Source organism: Ictalurus punctatus, chromosome 3 (assembly GCF_001660625.3).
Source record: "Ictalurus punctatus breed USDA103 chromosome 3, Coco_2.0, whole genome shotgun sequence".
NCBI lineage: Eukaryota > Metazoa > Chordata > Actinopteri > Siluriformes > Ictaluridae > Ictalurus > Ictalurus punctatus.
In genome coordinates this window covers 12,774,718-12,799,490 of record NC_030418.2, presented here as the reverse complement: position 1 = coordinate 12,799,490, position 24,773 = coordinate 12,774,718, and the positions used below count along the sequence as shown (strand labels likewise).

The following is a 24,773-nucleotide window of genomic DNA, read 5'->3' as shown; positions in this document are numbered from 1 at the left end:
ACTTATCTTGCAGTGATGCTGAAAGGTGAACGAGATGAGTTCAACAAAAGAGCTCTACATGCACTTCAGACGTAAGTTTAATAAGTAAGAGTGATCCTTCTTTGCTTATTTTGCCGACGGACGATCGGGCAGTGGTAGCTCAGTGGTTAAGATGGTAGAATGCTGCTTGGAATGTCATGAGTTCAAATCCCATCACTGCCACGCTGCCACTGTTGAGCCCTTGAGCAACACCCAACTGCTCAGTTGTATGAATGAGATAAATGTAAATCGATCTAGATAAGAGTGTCTACTAAATGCCACATGTAATGTATTTTTTTCACTCGTTAGTGTGTGTGTTTCCTCTTGTTCTCAGTGCTCATGCAATAGACCCCCAGGACCCTCAGATTGCCCTCTACCTCGCTCTTCAGCTGGCCTTAGTGCGACAGGTGAGGCAGACATTCTGTCCAGGGTCATTTTCATGCTCTTTACTACAGCCAACCTTTCATAATACAATGTTTTCAACATTTTGGACAGTAACAATGTATCATGTCATGTTTTTATGGAAAATATTGTGTAAAGATGGCTAATCAACGTCATTTGAACAGTCATATCATTTGAACAGTCACATCAAAAAACAGCAAATCTTATTAATATAAGTCACTTTCTTTTATTATTATTATTTCTCAGTTAGCTCTACGTCCGCTTTATGGCTGCAGTTTTACCGCATGGTCGCTGATTGTGGTAATTTATGCTTGACAGATCCACATTGGTGCAAACAGGTGTGCAGTCAAAGTGACGTAATCATGGTTATTGTGGTAATGCTTTGGTGTTGCGTGGCCAGCCATAATGCAGTTCAAGCAGCCACTCTGTACAACAATACAGCAATATGTATAGTAGTGTTGCATCAAGTAACATTCCCATCACACATACAGCAGTAATTTTGCTCAACTGCCATGGAAACATTATTTGGAAATGCACCGTTTCTCTTTCTCTCTGAAAGGTGTCGGCAGCAATGGAGCCTCTGCAGTTGGCACTGAATCTACGCAATGATGACCTGCACTCCTTACATCTACTGGTGCTTCTTCTTAGTGCTCAGAAACACTACCAGCATGCCCTCGACACACTCAACCTCACCCTCAGCCAGTACCACGACAACTTCAAGTATGTGTGTTAATTCTAGCTGAGGGTGCATACATCTATAACTATAACTACTATAATCACATATTGTATATATAATATAATATCATATAATATATAATACATATAATGTCATTCGGTTTACAATGACTACAGTGTATAAAGATATTTATTTGTGGAGTACTACAATTTAGATTGCTAAGCACAGTGCTTAGAATAACATTGTTCTCCCTTACAGAACATGCATACTGTCTAAGAGTTTCCATTGTTTACAACAAAACAACTAGAGCAGCAAAACTGGTGTTATTGGATAACCATCTATTTGGTGTTAGCTGTTGATCTCGAGCACCACCCTTTAAAAAAAAAAAAAAAACAAGATGTTGAATAGGACATTGTTGTTCTACGGCCACATACTGAACTGCCAGCAAACAGGTTTTTTCATGTTTGTCCTTGAGCAACCTAATGACTAGAATACTACTCTGTGCAGGGCCATGGTCTGTTTGGTGTTACAGTGTCTTGATCCAGGTAGTGTGTGTGTATTTGTGTATCTGGAAGGATAACCTGATTTCAGTAGTGTCTCACTGGCTCCACATAGGAAATCCAGATCCTTATTCGAAAGGTCAGTTGTGGTGAATGGAGTTTGTATAGACAGATGCTGTTTTAAAGATTAGTTTAGCTGCAGAGAGGATGATAACATACCAAAATCCTGAGTATGGTCTAGGGTGTTTACTGGACTTTGGATTTCAAGAAGTGACAAAGAGACATGATGACAGACTTTCCTCACTGTAAACTACCATGACAACACAAGGCAGGCTGGTATAATCAGTTTTTGTTTTTGACAGGGCGGTAAGCAAAGGATTCCCCCAAAATGTAGCCGTCCAAAACAAAAGTAATGAAAGCAGGATCTCAGGTTGAAACCCTCCAGAGTCTCTCTCCCCTGTGCCAGTGTGAGTCACTTCTTCCTTTCCAAACACTTACTGTCCTCTAGGGGCATATGTAGTGCCTTTTCACTGGTTAGCAGGTGGTGATGAGCGATTATGGAACAATGATTACTAAGTCTGTAACAGTAGGGGGCCTTTACGAGTGGAAACTACAACATGATGTTGCTTTGGTTGAAGTCAGTGATTCATCAGTGGTTACCATAGTGTCAGAAGTTGCAAACAGTTTAACTAGAGCTCATAGAGAAATTATTAGCCTTACTGTTGTTCTCATAGCACTGGTATTTCCATGCTCTGCACATTTTAGCCATGTGGGGTCACTGTTGTTCTCTAGGGTTACAGAGGGACAAAGAGTGACAGGATGACAGAGGCAGGAAGTAAGTAGGCCTAATGTACAATGCCAATACTCTATAGAGGAATATTGAAGACTCTGTAAAGGAGTGTTTAAAACACTATATAGGAATATAACAGAATCTATAGAGGAAAATGTAGGACTCTATACAGGAATATTGCCTACTCTATAGAGGAATATTTAGGACTCCGTATAGCAGAGATGGAAACTCGAGTCCATGGCTTGGACTCGAGTCACACTTAAGACTTAAGACTCATGAACAACTGACTTGAGACTTGACTTGGACTTGAAGACAGAGACTCGTGAAAAACACAAGTCATTTTGGTTTGGCATTCCCAATTATGTTCTCTCTTTACTGCTCCACATGACAGCATCAAACACCACATTTTTCTATTCATTCCTCATTCTTTCATACAATATCAGTATGTGCTGCAGCAGCAAATATCACAACAATTCATCTCTAAACACACCAAGCAAGCATTATTATATGCATGTGTGACGCATCTGAAGGCACGTGTTCATCACCCGTTGGAAAAGTGTTGTTATATAAATGAACAACAAACAATAACAATATAGCCAAGTCTTGTGATAATCTTCATGTCATTTAATCTGAAAAGCCATCAATTAATCCAAAGGGAAGCTGCAGTGTTACACAGCTGTCAGGGGCTTTCTTGCTTGTAATAGCTGCCATATGCATATATAATATCCAAGTTTACCAAGTTAAATTGCAGCAATACACGGGGGTTTTGTTACCACCGGCACTCATTGGAAGACTACCAATGGGTAACCATCATTGCTTGAGGGCTACAGCAAACTACGGCAACTCAAATAGCTCAAAATACACAGCACATTGGCATTTTGCACTAAACAACAAACAAAAGTAATATCTTTCCTGAATTTTCTGTGAATGTTCTGTTTTCTTGTAATTATAGGGAGAACTTTTGGATCAAATGTAATAGTTTGAAAGTAATAGTTTTTTGATTAATGATTTAATTTTCAATTAATGATTTAAGTAAAGCCCTGTGTGCTTTATTAGACAATTTTGAATAAATGAATGACATTTTTTAGAAGTAATCAGTTTTAATATTTAAAAATTGATTTAAGCTCATACACTTTTAATTACAATAACTAGCTGAAAGAACTATTACTAAAATAGAACAGACTTGAGACTTGACTTGGACTCCACCTCAGAGACTTGAGACTTGACTTGGACTCCACCTCAGAGACTTGAGACTTGACTTGGACTCCGCCTCAGAGACTTGAGACTTGACTTGGACTCCACCTCAGAAACTTGAGACGGGACTTGGAGCCCACTTGGATCACAGCTCAGAGACTTGAAACTTGACTTGGACTTGGGCCTCAGGGGCATGTGAACATGTCTGCTGTATAGTAATACGCAGGATGCTAAAGAGAAGAATTCAGGACAACTAAGTAATATTGAAGATTGTATAAAAGAATATCAAGTACGCTATAAATTCATATTCAGGACACTACAGAGGAATATAGAGGACTGTATAGAAAAATATTTAAAGCTGAAGTATTGAACTTTTTTTTGGTTAAAAATGAACAAAAATCAGTTGTTGAGCAAGTACGTAAAAATAAGTGTTCAAAATGGTCTCCTTACCTTACCGTGATTCGCGACAGTAAGCTTATAATAATGATTTATAATTTGAACTGTCGGTTCGGATTTCTCGGGAAATGACAGTTTGACGTCATTGTCTTTGCATGGTTACGTCATGTCCGTAAACAGAATGAAGAGCCAGCTACTATATCACATGTGCAGGGGCTGAGGAGGGTGGAGTGTTTTTAGCTTGTTCTTACAACAGTTGCTTAGAATTTAAACTCGTCATCTAGATGGCTACTTTTTTAGTTCTAAACAGCAATCATCGATGCCATCTGGGGAATCAGCTGTTGTCAAAACCAAGAAACCATGACCTGCGGCGAGCCTGCAGTCAAAAAGGGAAAGCGACAGAGCCCGTGCTAAAACAAGAATAAATATCAGAATGACTATTGAGGTGTGGAGACAATTCTGAGATCTGAAGGGAATGAAGACTAATGTAAAGACTGGCTTTTTTTTTCTGTTGAACAGATAAGATATTTAAGTGGCTCAGTAGGTATCTAGCTAACATTAGCGCACTTGTTTGCTTGATTCAGCTAGGTATTGAGTTTCCTTTTTTTGTGGTAAATTCCACTTATGTTGGCACCCTGTCCCCCATGCTCCCTGCGATAGGCTCCAGGTTTCCCCGTGACCCTGAAGGAAGGATAAGCGGTATAGAAGATGGATGGATAGATGGATTGCACTCATGTTCTGCTAGATATGAGAGGGAGCAACTTGCCTCTACTCCAAGAAAACCGTATCCGCCGCCACCTCACTTGTCAAGGATTGGAGCTAATATTCAACCGAGACCAATACCTCCAACCATCAGATTCAGTGCCAAAGCACAACTCACATAAAAAAAATAACTCTGCAAGTAACTTGCAATTTTATGTTTCAAACAGAGATGGCGATAGAGAGGCAAAAGTTCAGTACTGCAGCTTTAAGACACCATAAATGAATATTCAGGAATCTATAGAGGAATACTGAAATATTTAAAGGAGTATTCAGGCTTCTTATGAGAAATATTCAGGCCGCTATAGAAGAATATTTAGGACTGTATAGAGGAATATTGAGGATTATTTAAAGGTGTATTCAGGATTCTATTGAAGAATATTCAGTACTCTATTGAAGAATATTTAGGACTGTATAGAGGAATATTCAGAATTCTTCAGATGAATAGTTCATATTCTCTGTTGAAATATTTATCTTTTTGAAGTAAAGATTTTACACAAGAGCATTAAACTCATAGTAATACATATACTCCCCTATATGGACTCACTGGGTCTTGAAAATAAAAGTTTTTATAAATTTTTTCTTCCTTTACTTTCTTTACATTCGTTTGCCCCGTGGTAGTCCTCTCAGCCCTTGGTAATCTGAAGAGTGAACCGGGCTGGGTTTGCTGTGTTCTGTGTGAGCCCAGGCTACAGCCGTCCCCACTCATATCATATAGCTCATATCACATGACTACTATGACACCGAGCTCAACCAGGTACACCATGACCGGCAGATCAGGTTTTGTTTTGCAGGATCACTTTCCCTCTCTATCGACACGAAACTCAACCCCAACTACATATAACCTTATGGACACTAATATACACATACATGTACAGTGCAAAGTCTAAGTGATTAGATACTTTTTTGTTTTTTGGCTCTCTGATCCTGTCATATAACTTTGTATATGACTATGGGCATAGTGAAGATTTTATTCATTCAGAACTATGGATTTGCTGTGACAAGGCACTTTAACATTAATGTACATAACATTAATATCATCTGTGAAATTATTCATCATGATGCAAGTTTAGAAAAACACATGGAGAGATACATTCATGCTGTTTTGAACATCTACTCATTTTAAATACCAACTTGTTCTATCTCCCACACAGTACTTTTGTCCTATATGTCTGTTTATCTATCTATCTATCTATCTATCTATCTATCTATCTATCTATTTTATGTTTTTCTACTGCAAATGCCATGCTTGTGTTAACCGATGCTCTGAATACACACCCCTCTCCATATATGGCCCCAACCACCCACTGATCAGCTGCCAGGGAGGCATGCTTTAGTGGGCGTATGGTCCTTTGCTGCCGCAGTGTTGCTGTCAGCAGAAGCACTACAGTCAGTTTTACACACTCCAGGCAGCAGCAGCGGCACCCACACATGTACTCATCGTATTAGCACAGCTGAAGAGCTCATGCCCTTAAACATATCACTGTGTAGCGGTTTTACGCTGACATGACTCACTGGTCTTATGTGTCCGGCTGACTCGTCATCGGTCTACTTTATTAAAATGTTTGTGTGTGTGTTGCAGCCTGTTGTTTACTAAAGTGAAATTAGAGGAGGCTTTATTTGGTCCAGCTGTAGCTCTGCAGACATGCAAGGAAATGCTACACTTGTGGCAGAATCGCTACGATTTTGCCCGGCTAAGGTAAATGTGTGTACGTGTTTCAGTGATTGTAAAGCAGCTGCTCAGTGGAAAAAAGCAGTGGTATGAAGCCGACTTTATTGTTTCAGTGAGACTGATGACAGCAGCAGTATTCCTCCTCCTGAGCCAGGCCCATTAAGCAGAAAGCCCAGCGGCCTACATCTCACACTACCAGATTTTCAGGAGACAGAAACCGGTCTGTATTATTGTGTTGTTTGTGAATGTGGGTGGTGGATCAGCATCTACTGACCTATATGTTTATGTGCCTACTGAACATGATCTTATCTAGCACTGTGTGTGTGTGTGTGTGTGTGTGTGTGTAATTGTCTTGTATTAGGCTCTCAGAGTGCTCCATCCCTGGCTGTGTCTCGGCTGGAGCAGGCCATGTCGGAAGTGTCTGCAATCAGCTCTACCCAGAGACATGGCCCCGCCCACATTTGGACCATTCTGGAGCGCATCTGGCTGCAGGCAGGTAAAGAAATCATGACTGCTGCCTGGCAATCAGTCATACAACAGAAACTTGAGAAGTCAAGTCAGGCCATTCATGGAAGACTATTATAGTCACTAATCACTAGATTAAAATACACTAATGTAGAGAGTGCCTTCAAGTTTTATAATGCTATAATGATAAATTAATGTAAATATCCAAATAATAATTGGCATTAGTGCAGATCATGTAGCTCTGTGTACCCATGAAATAACCCATATTTGTATGCAGCTGTGTATGAAGTGCATTTTCCCAGGGCTTCAGCTCACAGTGTCTATGCCCTCTCATTTCCATTCCCAACATTCCTCTGGCTTGGGCTCATTTCCTGCCTGTAATGGGCCACCATTTAATTTTTTTTTTTTTGCAAAAGCAGAAAAACCCAAATAGAGATCAGTGAGTGACAGAGTCAGGATGAGGTAATACAGGAGCTATACTAAAGGCATTGCTCAATTCATCTAGACCAGTGTATTATATTTAGAGAAATGAAAGCACTTCCTTACTGATCAGTCACAGCTGTAACATGCCAGCTATTACATCCGCATTTTTCCCATCCTTGGTTTTTCTGAGCTTGAGTTGACTAACCCTGGAAAAATATGCAGTGACGTAGATTGAGCTTCATTTATTCCAGAATTGTGTTGTATAGAATACGAAATAGTTTTACTTTAAAGAAATGGCTCATTTGTTAGTTCTGTTATTAAATATCCCCTTATATTTAAAGAATCTCAAAGTATTTAACATACACACACACTCTCACACACACACACACACACACACACACACACACACTCTTTTAATGGCATGCGGTTATGTGGTGGTGGCCAGTGATGAAGGAGAGTGCAGATGTCCGGGGTATCCCTTGCTCGTGGCTTTATTTAGACATAGCGATGAAAACCCTACATTGTTTTATATGTCTATGTCTGCATTCACTATGTGATCGCCATCCCATTGTAAAATGTCCAAACATTTTATCAGATTTAAAACAAACATCAAATAAATGTTACATGTATTATGTTCCATAATTGAAGCAGTTGTTTATGAGCTACAAGTGCAGTAACATTTTACTTGAAGGAAACCTACATCGGGTCTTTTTAACATTCATAGGCATTGGATAAATTTTAAAAGTAATGCTATCAGTGGTTAGCACTGTTGTCTCGCAACTCCGGGGTTGGGGGTTTGAATCCCATCTCTGCCCTGTGTGCTCGGGAGCGGCATGTTCTAACCATGCTTTGGGGCTTTCCTCCTGGTATGCCGGTTTACTGCCCAAGTTCAAAGACGTGTGTTGTAGGCTAATTGTCATTTCCAAACTGTCCGTAGTGTGTGAATGTGTGTGCAGTTTTGCCCTGCAATGGGTTGGCACCCGATCCAGGGTGTCCCCTGCCTTGTGACTTGGGATAGGCGTCAGGCTCCTCCGCGACCTTGCGTAGGATAAGCGGTACAGAAAATGGATGGATTGATGTGAAAGAGAGAAGAGAGAGAACACTTTATAGACTTCTTTGTACTTATTGAATGTGCTGTTAGTAAAGACAAAGAACTTCCAACAAAAAGTTTTAAAATGACTGTAGCACTTTATTTAAGTACTCCAATGTAGGCACTCTACAAACCGTCAACAAACCATCTATATACTGTCAACAACCTGTCAGCTGACTGGCCTCAACCAGCCTATTAACTAAATCTAAACACATCAGCAGTTTATGTCTGTTTATGTTTAGTAGATAGTCTATGGTCACATTTATAGACACTCTATAGACACTGTAAACTATCAACATGTCCCTTTTTTCTTTCACTTTATTTAGATGGTCCAGTTTATGAGTGTTGATGATTAGTAGAACATTTATACAGTAGGCTACAAACTCATCTATCCTAGTCCTATCTCAAATTCAGTTCATGTCGACTATATGTTGACTTTATGACATGTTGTTGAAAGGTTGTTAAACATCATTTCATATGTTGTTGAGATTGAGTTGATATGCTTCGTGACGGTGTATAAAATTGCAAAGTATATATTGGACTAGCCAAATAAAGTGTTACCAGACCATTTGGTACTGCTTATATTTATTATATTCAGGTTGCATCCATTACTCATTATTGATATAACAGATCGCCCATTGTGTGTGTGTGTGTGTGTGTGTGTGTGTGTGTGTGTGTGTGTGTGTGTGTGTGTGTGTGTGTGTGGTGTAGGGGAGCTGTTCATGGCTGATGGACGGCTGAAGGAGGCTCAGTTCTGTGTGCAGGAGGCAGGATCATTGTTCCCCACCTCACACTCGGTGCTGTTGCTGAGGGGCCGACTCGCTGAACGCAGAGGCAATGATACTGAGGCCAAGAGCCTGTATGATGAAGCCCTGGCTATCAACCCCACAGGACACCACATACTAATCCATCTAGTGAGGAACTATTTCTCTCTCTCTCTCTCTCTCTCTCTCTCTCTCTCCTTCGTGCACACACACATCATACATCCCATTATATCGTGGCCAAAATGCTTTCTTCTGTTTCTGTTCTGGTCCACAAGTGTACATTAATTCCTTACCCTGGGATAGCCATAAAGTAGATCCAGGTCACATTTTTCACAGCCTTGCATCAATGCTACTCTTACTGTGTAACAGTACTGGAATGTAACCATGACAACCATTATAAATAACAGTTTAGGGTAGGAGTGTACTATGTTATACTACACTATTGTCTTGCTATCATGGTGGTAAATAACATACATTAGAAAAGTAATTGTCATGGATTTTAAAATAAGTTTTCATTTATACCTTGGGAGGACTGGGAGGAAACACAACACAATTCAGACCGATGCTCTGTCTGCTGTTTCAAATCATTTAGCTGTTTGTAACAAAATATTCAAAACATTTGTAAGTGGACATGGTGTAAGCGAGATAGCGCCTGACTGTCCTGATATCAGGACATAGTAAACCACTCCACTTCACGTCGTCGTGGTTTTGCCCCAGGCCTTATTTTCATGTATTGGGACACGTTGGATGTTATCTAATACATATCAAGGTCTAATGTCACAGGCACTCATGTCATGTGTTTGCACACCCATATTATCAGCACACACATGGACATGTTCCCTATGTCCCAACTACACATACGCAAGATTCCCACCCTGTGCTGTTCCCCACATTGCTCCATCATGCTCCTTCGCATGTCTCTACGAATCTGAGGTAATATTCACACCAAAACAGATTTATGTTCATGAAATATGAGAGTTTGTGACACGCTTAACACCACTGGTGGTGTCATTTGACACATCTGTGATGCTATCTACAGTGTAAATAAACACAGTTGAACTGTTTAGCAGCTGTTGAATCAAATCATAAAGTGAATTTCAGAGAAAATGCAACATCTGAGCCACTGTGATCGTATTGTCAATTGTGAAAAAACGGCTTTTTTTTTACAGTCTTTTTTTTTATTTTTCGATTATCATGTGCTAATTCCAAAATTTTGCATGAGATACTCAAAAATAACTGATTCATGTAACTGTCAGAGTAATATACGTCCTGCTCACGCTGCTTATGACGTAAATCACTTCTGGTTTCATAGTATCACTGAGAGCATCACAGTATGAACTGCGAATTCAAGTGTTGTGAATATACTACACTTGCTGTGTAGCGTGTGGAGGCTGCAGCTGCAGCCCACATGGAGTAGGTGAGCTAACATTAGCGCTTCCTCCACTCGTTGTGACTCCATAATGTCAAGGTCTTCATTAGTCAGTGCTGGAGTAAGCACTGCCGAAGCCAGGCCATTTTCTCCCTATATTTGGCCAATCAGAGCACATTTCCCTGCTATTTCTGGAGAACAGGCGTACTCTGTCAATCCCCAGAGGTAATCGAAACCTGAATCGCTGCCAGCTTGCTTTGCCGAGCATCGTGTGCGATGTGTCTTCATTACGAATCAACAGCAGTGTTGGGCTCATAATAGTGAAGGAAGCAGCTGTATTGTCTCTTCAGCTCAGCGATTTCTAGCAAATAGTGAAATTCAGTGCATTCGAGCATTAGCCTCCTGGTTTTTGGAGTGGGAGTACTGCTCAGATATGACTTGGCTTTTACAAGTGCCCAACTACAAATTCTAAGAGAATGATTCAACATGTCTGTGAGTCGGCAGAACGCCATCAAATTTTCCTCCCTCCTTTCTAATAGCTGTGCTAGTTAGAGGAAAATGTCTGAAGGGCAAACATACAAGCGCTGCAGTAAAGCATTTCATTGTACTTAAGTAGTTTCAAATGTTGTCGTCTGGGCTGTCAGGCTGGAGACGGATCTCCAACCTAGTCAAATCCGTGAAATTCTTTTTGCAGAATGGCATTTGCGAGTGCTTGACTTGAATCAGAAGCACACAAAGCTGTAATGCTGTTATTTCCTCTATTATATAATAACTTTTTTTTTTTTTATTTATCGTGGGGTACTGATTCACACAGTCTGTAGGGTTTTATTTACACTACAGATACCATGCTTTAGGGCCTTTTGAAAGATTCTTTTCCATGCCTATATGGATTGTAGGTGCATGTGTGTGTGTGTGACTCACTGCTTTTATAGCTGATCGATTTAAACTCAGTGAAACTCTCCACCATCATGTCATATGAGTTTAACCACGTCAGATCAGCCATGCTGCCTCACTGCACCTTAGTGTGACTCAGCACTGTTTCTCTGTTGTCCTGGTCATTGCACACACACACATACACTCACACACCCCATCTCAGACAAGCAAAGTCTCTCCTTCTTGCTCTCTCACTCTGGATGGGGTCGGCACTGAGCTGATTAGATAATGCAAATACATTATTTATAACACTTCACTCCTTCTCAAGCCGTTATGGGATTGCCTAGCAACTGGGGGATTGTATTTCACCACCAAGAGGTCTGCTAATGAGGGAGAGATAGCGGGACCGAGAAGTGTATGAGTGTTGCTTAGTGTGTGTTCTTTTATATGCACGGTTATTGGTGTGCATCTCTACATATGTTTGTGTGTGTGTGTTTTCCCTCCGCTGTTCTGTAATAGCTGGTGAGCAAGGCATGGGTCATGGCAGCTGTGCCACTCGGGGATCAGGTCAGCATGCATCCGGATTAGCATATTCAGATGCAAGTTGCACAATCGCAGCATTCATCCTCACCATGTGCCGATGACTCGATAAACACCAACACAGCACACTGGCTTAACGCTCCCTGCCTTACGTCCCTCCCCTTCATGCTCTGTCAATGTTCTAAGTACCAGAGTGTCTTCAAAACAGAGCTTTAACATGCTTAATGCATAGAGGGGATTTCATGTATCAGAGAGGGCTTAACATGGATTCAGACTTGTTGTATTGAGTAGCCCAATCATATACTAAATAAAGCATTTTAAAATGCCTAAACATGACACTGGAACCAGCTCACATGCATTTCCTTATGCAAATATTCCAAACAAGCGGATCAGCATTGCAAACACTGGTTGATTTTAGAGCAACCACAGAACAAAAATACTACTAACAACTATTAAATCTGACTTATAGGCTATCATATGGGGTTTATCATATGATTAATATTTTAGCTTTAAGAGTGTGTTGAAGTTGTTGTATAAGCGATTTCTGCCTTTCATATCTGAAATAGAAGACGAATCCATTTCTTCTTCTACTACTTGTAAGTATATTTTTGAAGAGGCATCAGAACATGACAAGAGGAGACAGTGGCCATTAATGCACCGCTTCACTACAGCCCTGTTCGGAGAACATCAGCTCTTAGAACAATACAGAGCAGCACCAATCCTGTCATCGTTCTCTGTTGTGTCAACAGGCCTTAGTCAGCATGCCGTACTGGTTTATAGGGGTGGGACTGTGAATAGTAAACTGCAGGAACCCCTTTTCATGAACCTGATAATAATCCTGTACTTTCTCTGTCTCTCCTCTCTCTCTCTCTCTCACCCCCCCCCCCCCCCCCCCACCAGGAGTTACTCTCTTCTACTCACAGCTTTTGAAGTGCCCGCATAATCAGTTGCCATCTGTTGCCACTGAGAAATAGCAGAGCTCTGTGTGTGTGTCTCTTGTGCTATCCATCTCTCTCTTGGCCTTATATTATTGTGCATATTATTGTGCATGCTTTAGCGTGTCTGTGTGTGTGTGTGTGTGTGTGTGTGTGTGTGTGTGTGTGTGTGTGTGTGTGTGTGTGCTTGCCTGTGTGTGTATGACATGGGGGATGGTGTAAATGCGGGTGGATTGCAGTGGGTAGATGAGTCTGTTGCTGGAGGAGTGAGAGCAGTTATGCACAAGATAAACTCATACGCACACATATACAATTACACATGCAGCACATTCATACAGCTATACTTACAAACCCGTGCTCATGTTCATGTGCTTTTATAATATGCTTTCTCCAAATGTCAAGTCTACTGTCTCCTTCAGAGTATATGGGAAGAGACAGAGCGAAAAAGAAAAAAGGGGCAGTGGATACTTTTTTTCACAGTAATGAGTGTGCAGCTTTAGCAATTCAGTATTTACAGCAGTGAATATTTATGTTTAATAGTCCTGTCAGGAGCATCATTACATGACTCAGAAAACAACTTCCTGCACCATGCAGATGACCTGATTCTGCAGTCCGCCACCATATAGGTGCTGCATTAGAGCCGAGATAGTCCTTGCTGCAGAAAGTCCAGGGGTTGGAGCGGGACCTGCTCCAAAATTTCCTATAACTCTAACCCCTAAACCATGTTCTACAACACACTTATCAACAACACATGTCCAGCCTTATACACACCCTTTGGAGTTTTGGTTCAACTCTACCCAAATAGGAGAAGCTAGATTAGGTCTGACTCCACCCCCTGGACCTTTGGCTCTGCAGCAGGAGGTATTTGAAGAGACTGGATCAACTGTGATTCACGACGGACACACAGCAAGTATAGAGCAAACGGTTCTTTATCAGCAGTACTCAGTGTCGCACATGGAACCGTGAGATACCCACACAAATATATTCAGTGACAGAGTTAATCAGGAAGTGTAAGAAGGTGAGAAATGTAGAGAAAGTGAGCAAGCATGCTCTCCGGAGGTTATCATATCTACATTTCAATTCAAATACTTGTGTGAGTATAACTGCATAACATGTTTTAGTTTGTGTAAATGAGTGTATGTTGAATTTAGCTGAAATTATGTGGTTGTCTCTTATTGTATGTTTGAAGAATCAAACGGACAGGTCATGCTGATTTTAACACATCTCCACACACACACACACAAAAACACGCATAAACCCACACTGATTCAAATACCAGTCTCCTCTCTGTGTCTAGGGGAAGTTGTTGGTGCGTATGGGCCGGGTGGGTTTAGGAGAGAAGGTGTTACGGGAAGCCGTGCAGACCCACAGTCTGGCCCATGAAGCATGGAGTGGCCTAGGGGAGGCGCTGCAGAGCCACGGCAGCGCTCAGGCCCCAGACTGCTTCCTCACGGCCCTGGAGCTGGAGTCCAGCTGTCCCATCAGGCCTTTCACCATCATCCCCCGAGAGCTGTGAGAGCAGATCCCCAGCAAGTCTCTCACACATACACTATTTCATGTAATAGTTTCAGTCTCTGGTTTTGTAATAAGAAAACACTTGTTTAAACGTACCGATTGTAGGTGCTGTAAACAGGTTAAGGGTTTAGTATCTTAGCTATGTTAATCAGAAATTATACAAGAATTTGTAATCACACTTCAAACAAATGCACGTTGTACAACAAGCGCTCTTTCCTCATGTCCACACACATTTCAAATTCCAAAATGGAAATAATCCAGCAGACATACAGCTTGCCATACCAAAGAAGACGTGATGCACTGTATAACAGTACTGTATCACACACACACACAGCCTGCTAAATCATATATATCGAACATGCATATGACAATCACTAGGTCACTTTATTGTTTGTATTTTAGACGTGGATGTTAATCCTTTCTATAAAGAGTGATTCTAAGACCACTGTATGTGTGTGTAATTTGTTCCCTGACAGTGTGTGTACTGTAATTCAAGTGCTGCAGCATGGTGCTGTCTTGTGTAATATTCCCAGTGCTGCTGTAAACTGTAATCCCCATTTACTTTGCAAGGCTGCTATGGTTGCCTAGCAGCCAGCCCCTTATTCGAGTTACTGGGGAGACTGGGAGAGTTTCAAGTGTATGGGTCTTCCAGCACTGAGGGATTTTAGAAAAAGGGAGAGGGAAAAAAAATGCTTCTCTTTTTTTCTTTGATGCACATGCTCAGGCTGTTAACGAAAAAGAGGAATGTGTGGCAGATGAAGGAATTCTGTTATGTAAGAGCTGTAAGTGGGTTTCTTAAAGCAGAATGGTTTCTGTCCTCTTAAACACTGAACATGATGTATAAAGCAAAAGAAGGGCCTGAAGGGCAATAGGTCTGTCATGCAGTCTTTGTTATATGCTACCAGTTAGGATTTTCACCCCCTGTTTAGAAACTACAGTATATTTTCTTCTGGTGCACTGTCCATGTTGTTCACTTGAAGCAGGCCTTCTCTCTCTCTTTCTCTCTCTCTCTCTCTCTCTCTCTCTCTCTCTCTCTCTCTCTCTCTCTCTCTCTCTCTCTCTCTCTCTCTCTGGTTTACATGTACATTCACACATTCTATTTTCTCCCACTTTCTTTACCTCTTTCTCACTCTCTTGCCTCTCCCCTTAGTTAGGGGAGATGAATGGTCGAAAAACAGCCGTGGTCATGGAGTGTGATGTATTGGGCCACATGGGGCGATCGTGACAGCAGCTAGTAAAAGGAGACAGATAAATTAATTGCATGGCCTGCCACTTTGACATCAGCTGATGGTTAGGCAGCACCATTCATCGCCTTCACTGTCTGAATAATTAGGCAGGATAGGCTGGCAGATCACTGCAACATCCCTGCGCGTTTCCCTCTTCACACAGCTTCTCCCCAGAGAGAAGGACAACACAGATGATTGGGCAGGAGAGATGGGAGGGTTTTTCGCCTGAATTCTTTTTGATGTTAGAAACAGGATGTTCTTACTTAATCACTTAATAACACAAAAGCCCACACAATCACTTAAAATCACAAAACCCACACAGCGTTGGGTTTCTAAAGGTGTACGTCTTCATATTGATCTGCTTTGTTGTTCGTTGAATGTCTAATCATTTTTCCACAAACACCTACCATATATTCTGTATTAATTTACAAATATTTACAACAAATGTACATCTTTGTGAGCACATGTACATGCTCTTCCAGACATGCTATAGCTACTTAATATGCCAGGTCTCCTAGCCATGTCTTTTTGTGTGTGTGTGTGTGTGTGTGTGTGTGTGTGTGTGTGTATGTGTACAGTTCGCTCCTCTGGTTACCACCAGACAGCAGGGTGGCTCCTGGTTCCTCATGCTGTAGTGGGAGGCTGGACTCTGAGCAGGTCAGGTGTCCAGACTGGGTTGCATGTCTGATACCAACCAGTTCCACTGTTTAACGGATGAGTTTGTTTTTGGTTTTTTTGGATGAGGACAAACAGTGCTATAGTGTGGGAGGAAAGACAACCTTATGTGCAAATACTGAATTCATTTAGCATACAGAAAGAATCTGAAAGAAACTCGACTCTGTTATAGAGAGAAACTTGACTCCCTTGCCATTACCTGACACTTAATATCCTATTATCTAAATGATGGTATAATGAAGTCTCACCAATCAAACTTTTTTTTCATAATCTGGTGAACAGTCATTTCAAAAGCCGTTCTGTAAACTGTATAGTACGACAACCATGCCTTAATATTAGATCGTTAATCTGCTCCAGGTCCCTCATTAGATCAGAGAGAAGCAAGCTAATTGTCCACAACCGCATCATGTTTCACAAATGCAAACAATAGGAACACTCTCCAATAAGGTCCATTGAGCTCTTTGCCTCTTCAAAGTTGCATGAGTCATTTAACAGGGCTTTGCTGTAATACTAACGCACCTGTCAATGGCGGAGTCAAATGAACCGAGACCACACACTGCTATTGTTTTGCTCTAAAGGTGCTCTGAATATGAGCCCGGTCAAAATAACCTGCCACAAGCCCTTGAGATGTCCCACAAACAAGGAGTAGAGTTTCACTGCCACATATTCTAAATTTAGGAAAACATAAGAATGAAATGACACATTTGGTCCTGCAGATGTAGGGATGGTGGAACATGCTCAGGAGACATATGGAGGGTAAAAATAGGCATACCTCAATTTCATACCTAAACCCACTCCTAATAGGTGAATACCTAAAAAATAATAATAATAATAATAATAAAAAGGTACCATTTTAACAACAAAAAAGACAACTATAATTAAAAAGTTATCCAGCATCATAAACATTCTGCATTCACACTCCCAGTGTGTAACGCGTAGCAGTGGAATGGTTTGGGTGGCTCAGTTCGGCATTGTGTGTTATGACAAGTGCTCAAAACAGCTGTTTTATTGTGTGACACTGACCCCTTTGTTCCAAATCAATGAGCTATGTGAGCATGAGAGTCATCACAAAAGCTTGGGTATTATATGGATAGCTAGCCTGCATTCAGTGCGCTGCATAACTGAGATAGCTGTGAGGCACAGCAGCTGGACATGGAGTAGAGAGAGTGGAAAAGGTAGATAATGAGCTACATTTTTTCCTGTATGCAAGCAAAATACTACATTACCAGTTACTGGTATAATGATCCACTGAATTAATGCAGCAATTAGCTTGTCTAAGATAGCTGTCATTTTCATTTTTTTGTGTAATGAAAAACACGTGAGGAAAACAGGCAAATAAGGAACAGAGCTTGTCTGGTTCTTTAATGTCAACAGAACATAAAGACGTGCATCAATTACATATTACACGTGAATTCATTTTTGATGGACAGGTGAGTGTACAGCATTAAAACACATTATGGTAGAAATGGCCATGGATGGCGTCCACGTTGTCCTCGGTGGCAAAGCAAGGACTGATCTGGCGCGAGGGCTCATATGTGCCTGGTCCAGGAGTCCTCTGTAGAAAGCCCAAATAAAAGAAAGTGTACAGAAGTGAATATAAATGTTTAAATGTAGGATCATTTAGAAATCTAGCATTATTGTGTTACTGTGACATTGATTTGTAACGATTGTTGTAATGACTATTTGAGAGTCAGTTTTGCGGTTTTACGAGGGAAAGCAATGGCATAGCTAATAGCATGTATTATGCAGAGAAAAATGAATTTTACAGCTTCTGATGGAATCATAGAAAAATAACATTTGCCTTGTTGTCAGGAGCCACCCATGGCTGGGAGTGAAAGAGAATAAAACTGGCCCTGCTCTGGAGGGATGGTGTTACTCTCTCCACTGTCACTCAGAGCAACACTAGTTAATTGTTCGAGTCTGTGAGCTCATGTACAGTGTTGCAAAAAGGTATTTGCCCTATCCTGATTTCTTCTGATTTTGTATGTCATACTAAATAGTTTTAGATCTTCAAACGAAATACAACATACAACCAAGGCAACCTGTGTAAACACACAATAGTTTTTTTAAGCAAAAAAAGTTAGCCAACACCTATCACCAATGTGAAAAACTAATTGCCCCTTAAACTTAAAATTTTAATACTTCCCGATAACTAGTCTTTCACTTACTGTACTTCTAGGACTAGGACTTACTCCTATGCTTTGGATCATTGTCTTGCTGCATAATCCAGTTGTTCATTTTCAGGATTTTCTGGTAGAGAGCAGAATTTATGTTTCCTTCAATTATTTTAAGTTCCCCAGATCCTGAAGCAGCAAAGCATCCCCACACCAACACACTTCCACCACCATGCTTGACCGTAGGTATGATGTTCTTTTTGTGGAATTCTGTGTTGGTTTACGCCAGATGTAACGGGACCCCTGTCTTCCAAACAGTTCCACTTTCAACTCATCAGTCCACAGAACGTTCTCCCAAAAGATTTGAGGATCATCAAGGTGTGTTTTGGCAAAATTCAGACGAGCCTTAATGTTTTTCTGGGTTAGCAGTGATTTTCACCTCGCCACTCTTCCATGGATGCCATTTTTGCCCAGTGTCTTTCTGATAGTGGAGTCATGAACAGTGATCTTTATTGATGCAAGAGAGGCCTGTAGTTCCTTTGATGTTGTCCTTGGCTCTTTTGTGACTTCCTGGATGAGTCATTGCTGTTCTCTTGGAGGAATTTTGGAAGGCCAACCACTTCTGGGAAGGTTCATTACTGCGCTGAGTTTATCCATTTGGAGATAATGGGCTCTCACTGTGGTTCTTTGGAGTCCCAGAGCCTTTGAAATAGCTTTGTAACTCTTCCCAGACTGATGTATTTCAATCACCTCCTTCCTCATCATTTCTGGAATTTCTTTCAAGTTTGGCACAGTGTGTTACTGGGTAAGACCTTTAACCAACTTCATGCAGATGAAAAAGTTCTATTTAAGTGTTGATTTGCTTGAACAGAGTTTGCAGTAATCAGGCCTGGTTGTGTCTAGTCCAGCTGAGCCCCATTACGAATGCAGCTTCATAGATATGGGGAATTAGTAACTACGGGGCAAATACATTTTCACAGCAACAGCCAAGTGGGTATCGGATAACTTTTGTTTTATCTTAGATTTTGTTTTCATTTCTGAAACAATTTAGTATGATATATACACAAAAACAGGAGAAATCAGTATGGGGAAAATACTTTTTCAGAGCACGGTATATGGAACATGGCAGATTTTCCTCTGAGTGTGTTCAGCTGCCATATGACACAACATGAACAGCAGGTAAAAAAGATGAAGTGGCTGTTAGCATGCACCCTCCCTGTTGTATGATAGGGGAGAGTGAGGAAATGGGTGAGCACTGTCAAATGACCAAGCTGGGAGAAAATGGGGTAATAATAATAATAAATAAATACAGCTTCTGATGATGGAGTACTTACAGAGCGTATGCTGTGAAGGCGTGGTACTGTAGATCTGAAGCAGGAGGTAATGGCCTTAGCTGGGTTGGGATTCACAGTATAATGGCCAGGAGCTGGTCCCTCTTTCTCTATCTATCTATCTATCTATCTATCTCTATATATATATATATATATATATATATATATATATATATATATATATATATATGTGTGTGTGTGTGTGTGTGTGTGTGTGTGTGTGTGTGTGTGTGTGTGTGTGTGTGTGTGTATTTATACAATACAAATCATAATAAAAATCAGACTGAGAGAAAATTTATAATTGTTCCTGAAACTTCCTAATAATATTTGAACAATGGTCAGATGTGACCAAACAACAAGTGCCAACTTAGCAGCTCTATTGCTATTCACCCAGGATACTCTTGTTTCCAAAGCTGAGAGGAAGACGCTCACAACCAGTTCCCACAGCCCTGACCCACAATCCTTGGCTCTGAAAAAGCTGCCTACTATCATTAAGTGCCACTTGACTCCACCAGCAGCCTCAACATGATCCACCCAGCCTGAGCTGTGGCGTGTGCAGAGCTGAAGTGTGTCTGAGGTGTTAATGCAGCTGTATTTCCCAAGGGCTTTTTAAAAGGGACACTGCCTGCCGTCCTAATGAGTAGTGCACTGAATTGCTCTCTGCGGCATTGGCCCTATGCTGCCCTGCATTCTGCCAGCCCACTGCAGATAGCTGCTTCATAGCATAAATATCTGCTGAGCCACTGACCTTTCATTTCATTAAAGAGAGGCAGTGTGGCCAGGAGGAGCATCACCCTGCGCGCTCTGTTTGCCCACAGCACAGGAAGCTTCCAGTAAGCTATTTTTGTGGTGTCAATGTCACAGCTGGACTTCACTGCTGAAGAAAGCAGCTCTTTCACTGAATTCAGGCTTCAAGCTGAAAGGCTGATTTGTGCTGGTCAAAAGTCTGAAGTTATACAGGCTGAGATGCTGTTGAGTCAGAGCTGAATACTGTGGTTACAACTATTTGCAATAACAATGCCTGGCTTGTATGTGGTAAATTAAATCTGGGGAACAAGCTCCACCTTCTTTCACTTGGCAAAAATAAGTTCCAGTTCGAACAAATTTGGTACATTTTCATCTGTCAACATTAGAATTGTGTCGATCATTAGGAATACACAACAAACACTGACACTGGTAATCATGGCCAGCTGAAATAAATGGGCTAGAGAGGCTAAACGCCAACCCACCCCATACCCCCCCTTCCCCCCAAGATAAATAGATATATAGAGAGATAACTAACTAACTAGATAGATAGATACATAGATACATAGATACATAGATAGATAGATATTTTTGTTTTTGTTTTTACTTTGGATGGAACCAAATCCACAGCACCGCCAATGGTCTTTAAAACCTATGCACCAAGTGAGGTCGATGAAAGGGTTTGAGATAGATCTTCTTGTTTTTTTTGGTCGTAAAGTAGTTTCATGCCTATATGACATATATCTATATGATGTTGCACAACCCTAATCATTATATAATTGTAATGCAGAGTTACTGAAAATTAGTTTGAGCTCTCCCATTCAATATCCTGACCAGCTGTCACTGCTGGTAATATGTAATATGCTAATATGGTAATAACACCAAAGTGTTACTTGGTGGTCCTTGATTAGGATTATGACCTAACCATTTCAGTTTCAGCAACTATGCAAAATTTTTTAAAACATGTTCGTATGCTTCTATTGAAGCATCTGAGACACTGTTATGTCTACAGACAACATTAAAGAAATATAGCTGTATACTGAGCTCTCATCATTCTAAAATTTATTTATTTTTTTAAAAAAGCTTTGCTGCTTAACCTTTGACAGGCCGCATGTCTTCCATGAGATGATACCCTGTTGAAACCAAACAAAGCCCTAACATCCACCCTGATGACACCCAATAGGTGACTTTCACTTATCTCTCACTCATCTGTCAGCATTACAACAGCTGCCAGTCTGCCTCACATATACAGTCGGCATGTTGCAATCAGCATAGTGTAGCACCACACATTGTGAGACTTATCATTCAGGAAAAAAAAAACGAAGCAAAAGTATATCCTATATATATTGCCACTCTTGAATAAACACACCTGTTCTCATAGTGACTTACAGGAAGGAAGACAAGGCGTTGCGTGGCTGATCGGAACATAGCATGCCTGTAACAAGAGAAAAGGAGATACATGTTGGAGAATGTGGTACAGTAAGGTAAGAGGTGGTAGGAATGAAAGGTTGAAAGCAAATTTGGATGGTGAAGAAATAAGCAAAATCCTTAAACTATCCAGGATTAAGGAGGAAGCTAGGTCTAAAGTAGAGGAAATGCCATCTCACTTTTACAGGGTGTAGTATAAAATGACAAACGTGCAGGAGTTCAAAAACACCTCCGTACTTGCAAGGTAATTTGGGGACAAGCTTCTCAGTCACATTATAATGGCATGGAGAGAGGTCTATGTCCTGGAAAACACACGATCACATCCTAAACAGTGTTTATTTTAATGCGAACAACAATGTATACGACTATGTAGTAATATTATTAACCCATGAAGAAAATACTGTATACTGCTTAACTGTAACCCACTTTGTCCCGGATGCCCAGGGTGTAGTTGTCGGGTCTTGGGCAGCTCTTAAAGGAGTAGGATGCTCGACGTCGGAGAGCTTCTTGAGTACAGTCAGTGAAGCTGTAAGCTCCTGGCAGGAGCATGGTCCCGCTCCGCATACACACAATCCGGCTGTTGCGGCCTGAGTCCATAAATCCATAGGTCATTCTCACAGGACTGAGGCTTGCCTCCTCTATGAAATCACGAATGTGGTAACTGCCAGGGAATGGCGTGTTCTGGAAAATAAGGATGGAGTGTGACAAAAAAGCATTATTGCATACATGCATATGAAACTCTAGGCTGAAAGAAAAATCTGACACTGATAACTGATGGCTGAGGGACATATTGCAGCTGATATAAACAAATTAGTCCACAATATTGTAATTCTACACTCTTGAACACTTGATGTGACATGCCTACAGCATTATTTTCAGAAAATATATTGGAGCACGCAGAATGGTTTGATTGAGAACAAACATTATCTGGTATTTTTTAGGTTGCCCTAAACATAAGTGATTTAGTTATTTGTAAATAGTGCATTTACATACGTTATGCAATTTAAGTATCACAAACACCAATATCAATTAATAAACAATTTATTGGGTAGCCCTGTTGCATAGTAAGATGGCTCTGAATTAAACCTTGTCACTTCATTCAATGGGACTAGTACATTGCAGGAGTACAAGATATGACCTACCTTAACTGTGTCCTTCCACCAACCACTTCGGTCAGTCAGATTTCTCTCATCAGTCAGTTCTTTCTCATGACTCTGAAGAAACATGTCAGAACCGCCAGACACTATGCATCTCAGTCAAAGGATTTTTGTTTACAACCGTACCAAAGCCTTTCAAAGCTTGCCCTGTAACATAATAATAAGCCTACCCACACCAAAGCTGTTGAACATGAAACCTACCGTCTGTGCTCCTTTATTGCTGTGATGAGGGATGTCTCTTATCATTTTTGTAACCTTGCTGTGCCTTTTTCCTGTCATGGCTCCAGCTCTTTCCGCAACACTGGGGATCTTTGTCATGGCACGAAAGAGACACCTTCCTTTCACCCGTAACCGTTGCATAGGTACGGAAAATAGTCAGCAGGTGTTTAACTATTAATAAAGCCACTGGATGAGCATGTGCATGGACAATTTTTGGAACCATGTTCTAATGTACATCCACCTCACACCTCCAGGGTCGGGGGTTCGATTCCCACCATGGCCCTATGTGTGCGGAGTTTGCATGTTCTCCCCGTGCTGCGGGGGTTTCCTCTGGGTACTCTGGTTTCCTCCCCCAGTCCAAAGACATGCATGGTAGGCTGATTGGCATGTCCAAAGTGTCAGTAGTGTATGAATGGGTGTGTGAGTGTGTATGTGATTGTGCCCTACAATGGATTGTCACCCTGTCCAGGGTGTACCCCGCCTTGTGCCCCATGCTCCCTGGATAGGCTCCCCGTGACCCAGTAATGATAAGTGGTATAGAAAATTGATAGATGGATGGATGTCATCACATATACAGTGTCCTCCACTAATATTGGCACACTTGATAAATATGAAGGCTGTCAAATGTGTCTGTATTGTTTAACCTTTTGATCTTTTGATATTATCAACAGATATTAAATGAAAACCTGATTGGCTCTGCCAGAAAGCTTAAAATGGGCCGGGGTTGGATCTTGCAAGAGGACAATGATCCAAAACATACATCAAAATCAACAAAAAAATGGTTTACTGACAACAAAATGACCATCCCAGTCCCTTGACTTGAAACCCATAGAAAACCTGTGTGGTGAACTGAAGAGGAGAGTCCACCAGCATGGACTTCGAAATTTAAAGGATCTAGAGAGATTCTGTACGGAGGAATGGTCTCAGATCCCTTCCCATGTATTCTCTAACCTCATCAGGCATTATAAGAGAAGACTCAGAGCTGTTATCTTGGCAAAGGGAGGAAGCACAAAGTATTGACTAAAAGGGTTCTAATAATTGTTGCACACCTATATTTAACAAAGACATTTATTGCTCATATTTACCGAGGGTGCCAATATTAGTGGAGGGCGTTGTAGATGTGTAATGTAATCTGAAACACAAGCCAATCCCTATCGACTTTGTTAATTAGGTACAATCCCATAACAGAGCAAAATCTATAACGCCGGAATTCTTTTATTTTTAACAGATTATACCACAATATAATGTTTTGTCACAATATGTTTAGTAGACATATTAGTATACATACTATTGTTCTATTGATTCAATTCATATTTCTCTTGGTTAATATTGATTAGAAAACTTTTAAACCATATGTGTTCTTGTAGCAACATGTAACATAATGCAGTAATCAATGTGTGTGTTAATTTAGTGCACTAGACCCATGAGGATGCACTGTGCTCCTTGCATCATCTCTCTTCCACTAGCTTCTCTGGGAGTTTGAGGCAGAATGTTCTAC

General features: G+C 40.9%; 2 protein-coding genes and 1 long non-coding RNA gene across 4 annotated transcripts in view; 2 read left to right on the top strand and 1 right to left on the bottom strand.

The window, feature by feature from the left end:
- The window catches only part of ttc7a (tetratricopeptide repeat domain 7A), a 43,257-nt gene extending 28,434 nt beyond the window's left edge, over positions 1 to 14,823 (top strand). Inside the window, exons 13-20 of the mRNA XM_017463922.3 lie at positions 14 to 71; positions 353 to 425; positions 980 to 1,140; positions 6,318 to 6,434; positions 6,521 to 6,627; positions 6,769 to 6,903; positions 9,097 to 9,299; positions 14,164 to 14,823. Of these exons, the coding sequence (XP_017319411.2) occupies positions 14 to 71; positions 353 to 425; positions 980 to 1,140; positions 6,318 to 6,434; positions 6,521 to 6,627; positions 6,769 to 6,903; positions 9,097 to 9,299; positions 14,164 to 14,382 (1,073 nt within the window). The 3' untranslated portion in view covers positions 14,383 to 14,823. The remainder of the gene's footprint in view (positions 1 to 13; positions 72 to 352; positions 426 to 979; positions 1,141 to 6,317; positions 6,435 to 6,520; positions 6,628 to 6,768; positions 6,904 to 9,096; positions 9,300 to 14,163) is intronic.
- Positions 1,151 to 4,650, top strand: LOC124627713 (uncharacterized). The gene is made up of 3 exons (XR_006982218.1): positions 1,151 to 1,735; positions 1,959 to 2,063; positions 4,637 to 4,650. It is a non-coding gene; the product is annotated as an uncharacterized LOC124627713 (long non-coding RNA).
- A 2,144-nt stretch (positions 14,824 to 16,967) lies between the features above and the next one.
- On the bottom strand, positions 16,968 to 23,348 carry stpg4 (sperm-tail PG-rich repeat containing 4). Of its 2 annotated transcripts, none has more exons than XM_017463923.3 (6): positions 23,258 to 23,348; positions 23,042 to 23,113; positions 22,326 to 22,580; positions 22,137 to 22,201; positions 21,841 to 21,906; positions 16,968 to 17,837 (listed from the first exon to the last, which is right to left on the bottom strand). In XM_017463923.3, exons 1-6 carry the CDS (start codon positions 23,333 to 23,335, stop codon positions 17,696 to 17,698), a joined length of 678 nt encoding a protein of 225 aa, XP_017319412.2. In that variant the 5' UTR covers positions 23,336 to 23,348; the 3' UTR covers positions 16,968 to 17,695. The 2 variants fall into 2 exon arrangements, with proteins under 2 accessions (XP_017319412.2, XP_017319413.2); XM_017463924.3 differs by having other exon boundaries at positions 21,861 to 21,906.
- Between the last annotated feature and the right edge of the window lie 1,425 nt (positions 23,349 to 24,773).

Bases quoted from the DNA above. Each gene is read 5' to 3' on its own strand.
- stpg4 (XM_017463923.3), bottom strand. From the start codon at position 23,335: ATGACAGGAAAAAGGCACAGCAAGGTTACAAAAATGATAAGAGACATC. The intron at 21,907-22,136 runs GTACGGAGGTGT...CTCTTGTTACAG, and splicing joins GTCCCCAAATTACCTTGCAA to GCATGCTATGTTCCGATCAG. The intron at 17,838-21,840 runs GTGTGTTTATTC...GGCTTTCTACAG, and splicing joins GTAAGTCACTATGAGAACAG to AGGACTCCTGGACCAGGCAC.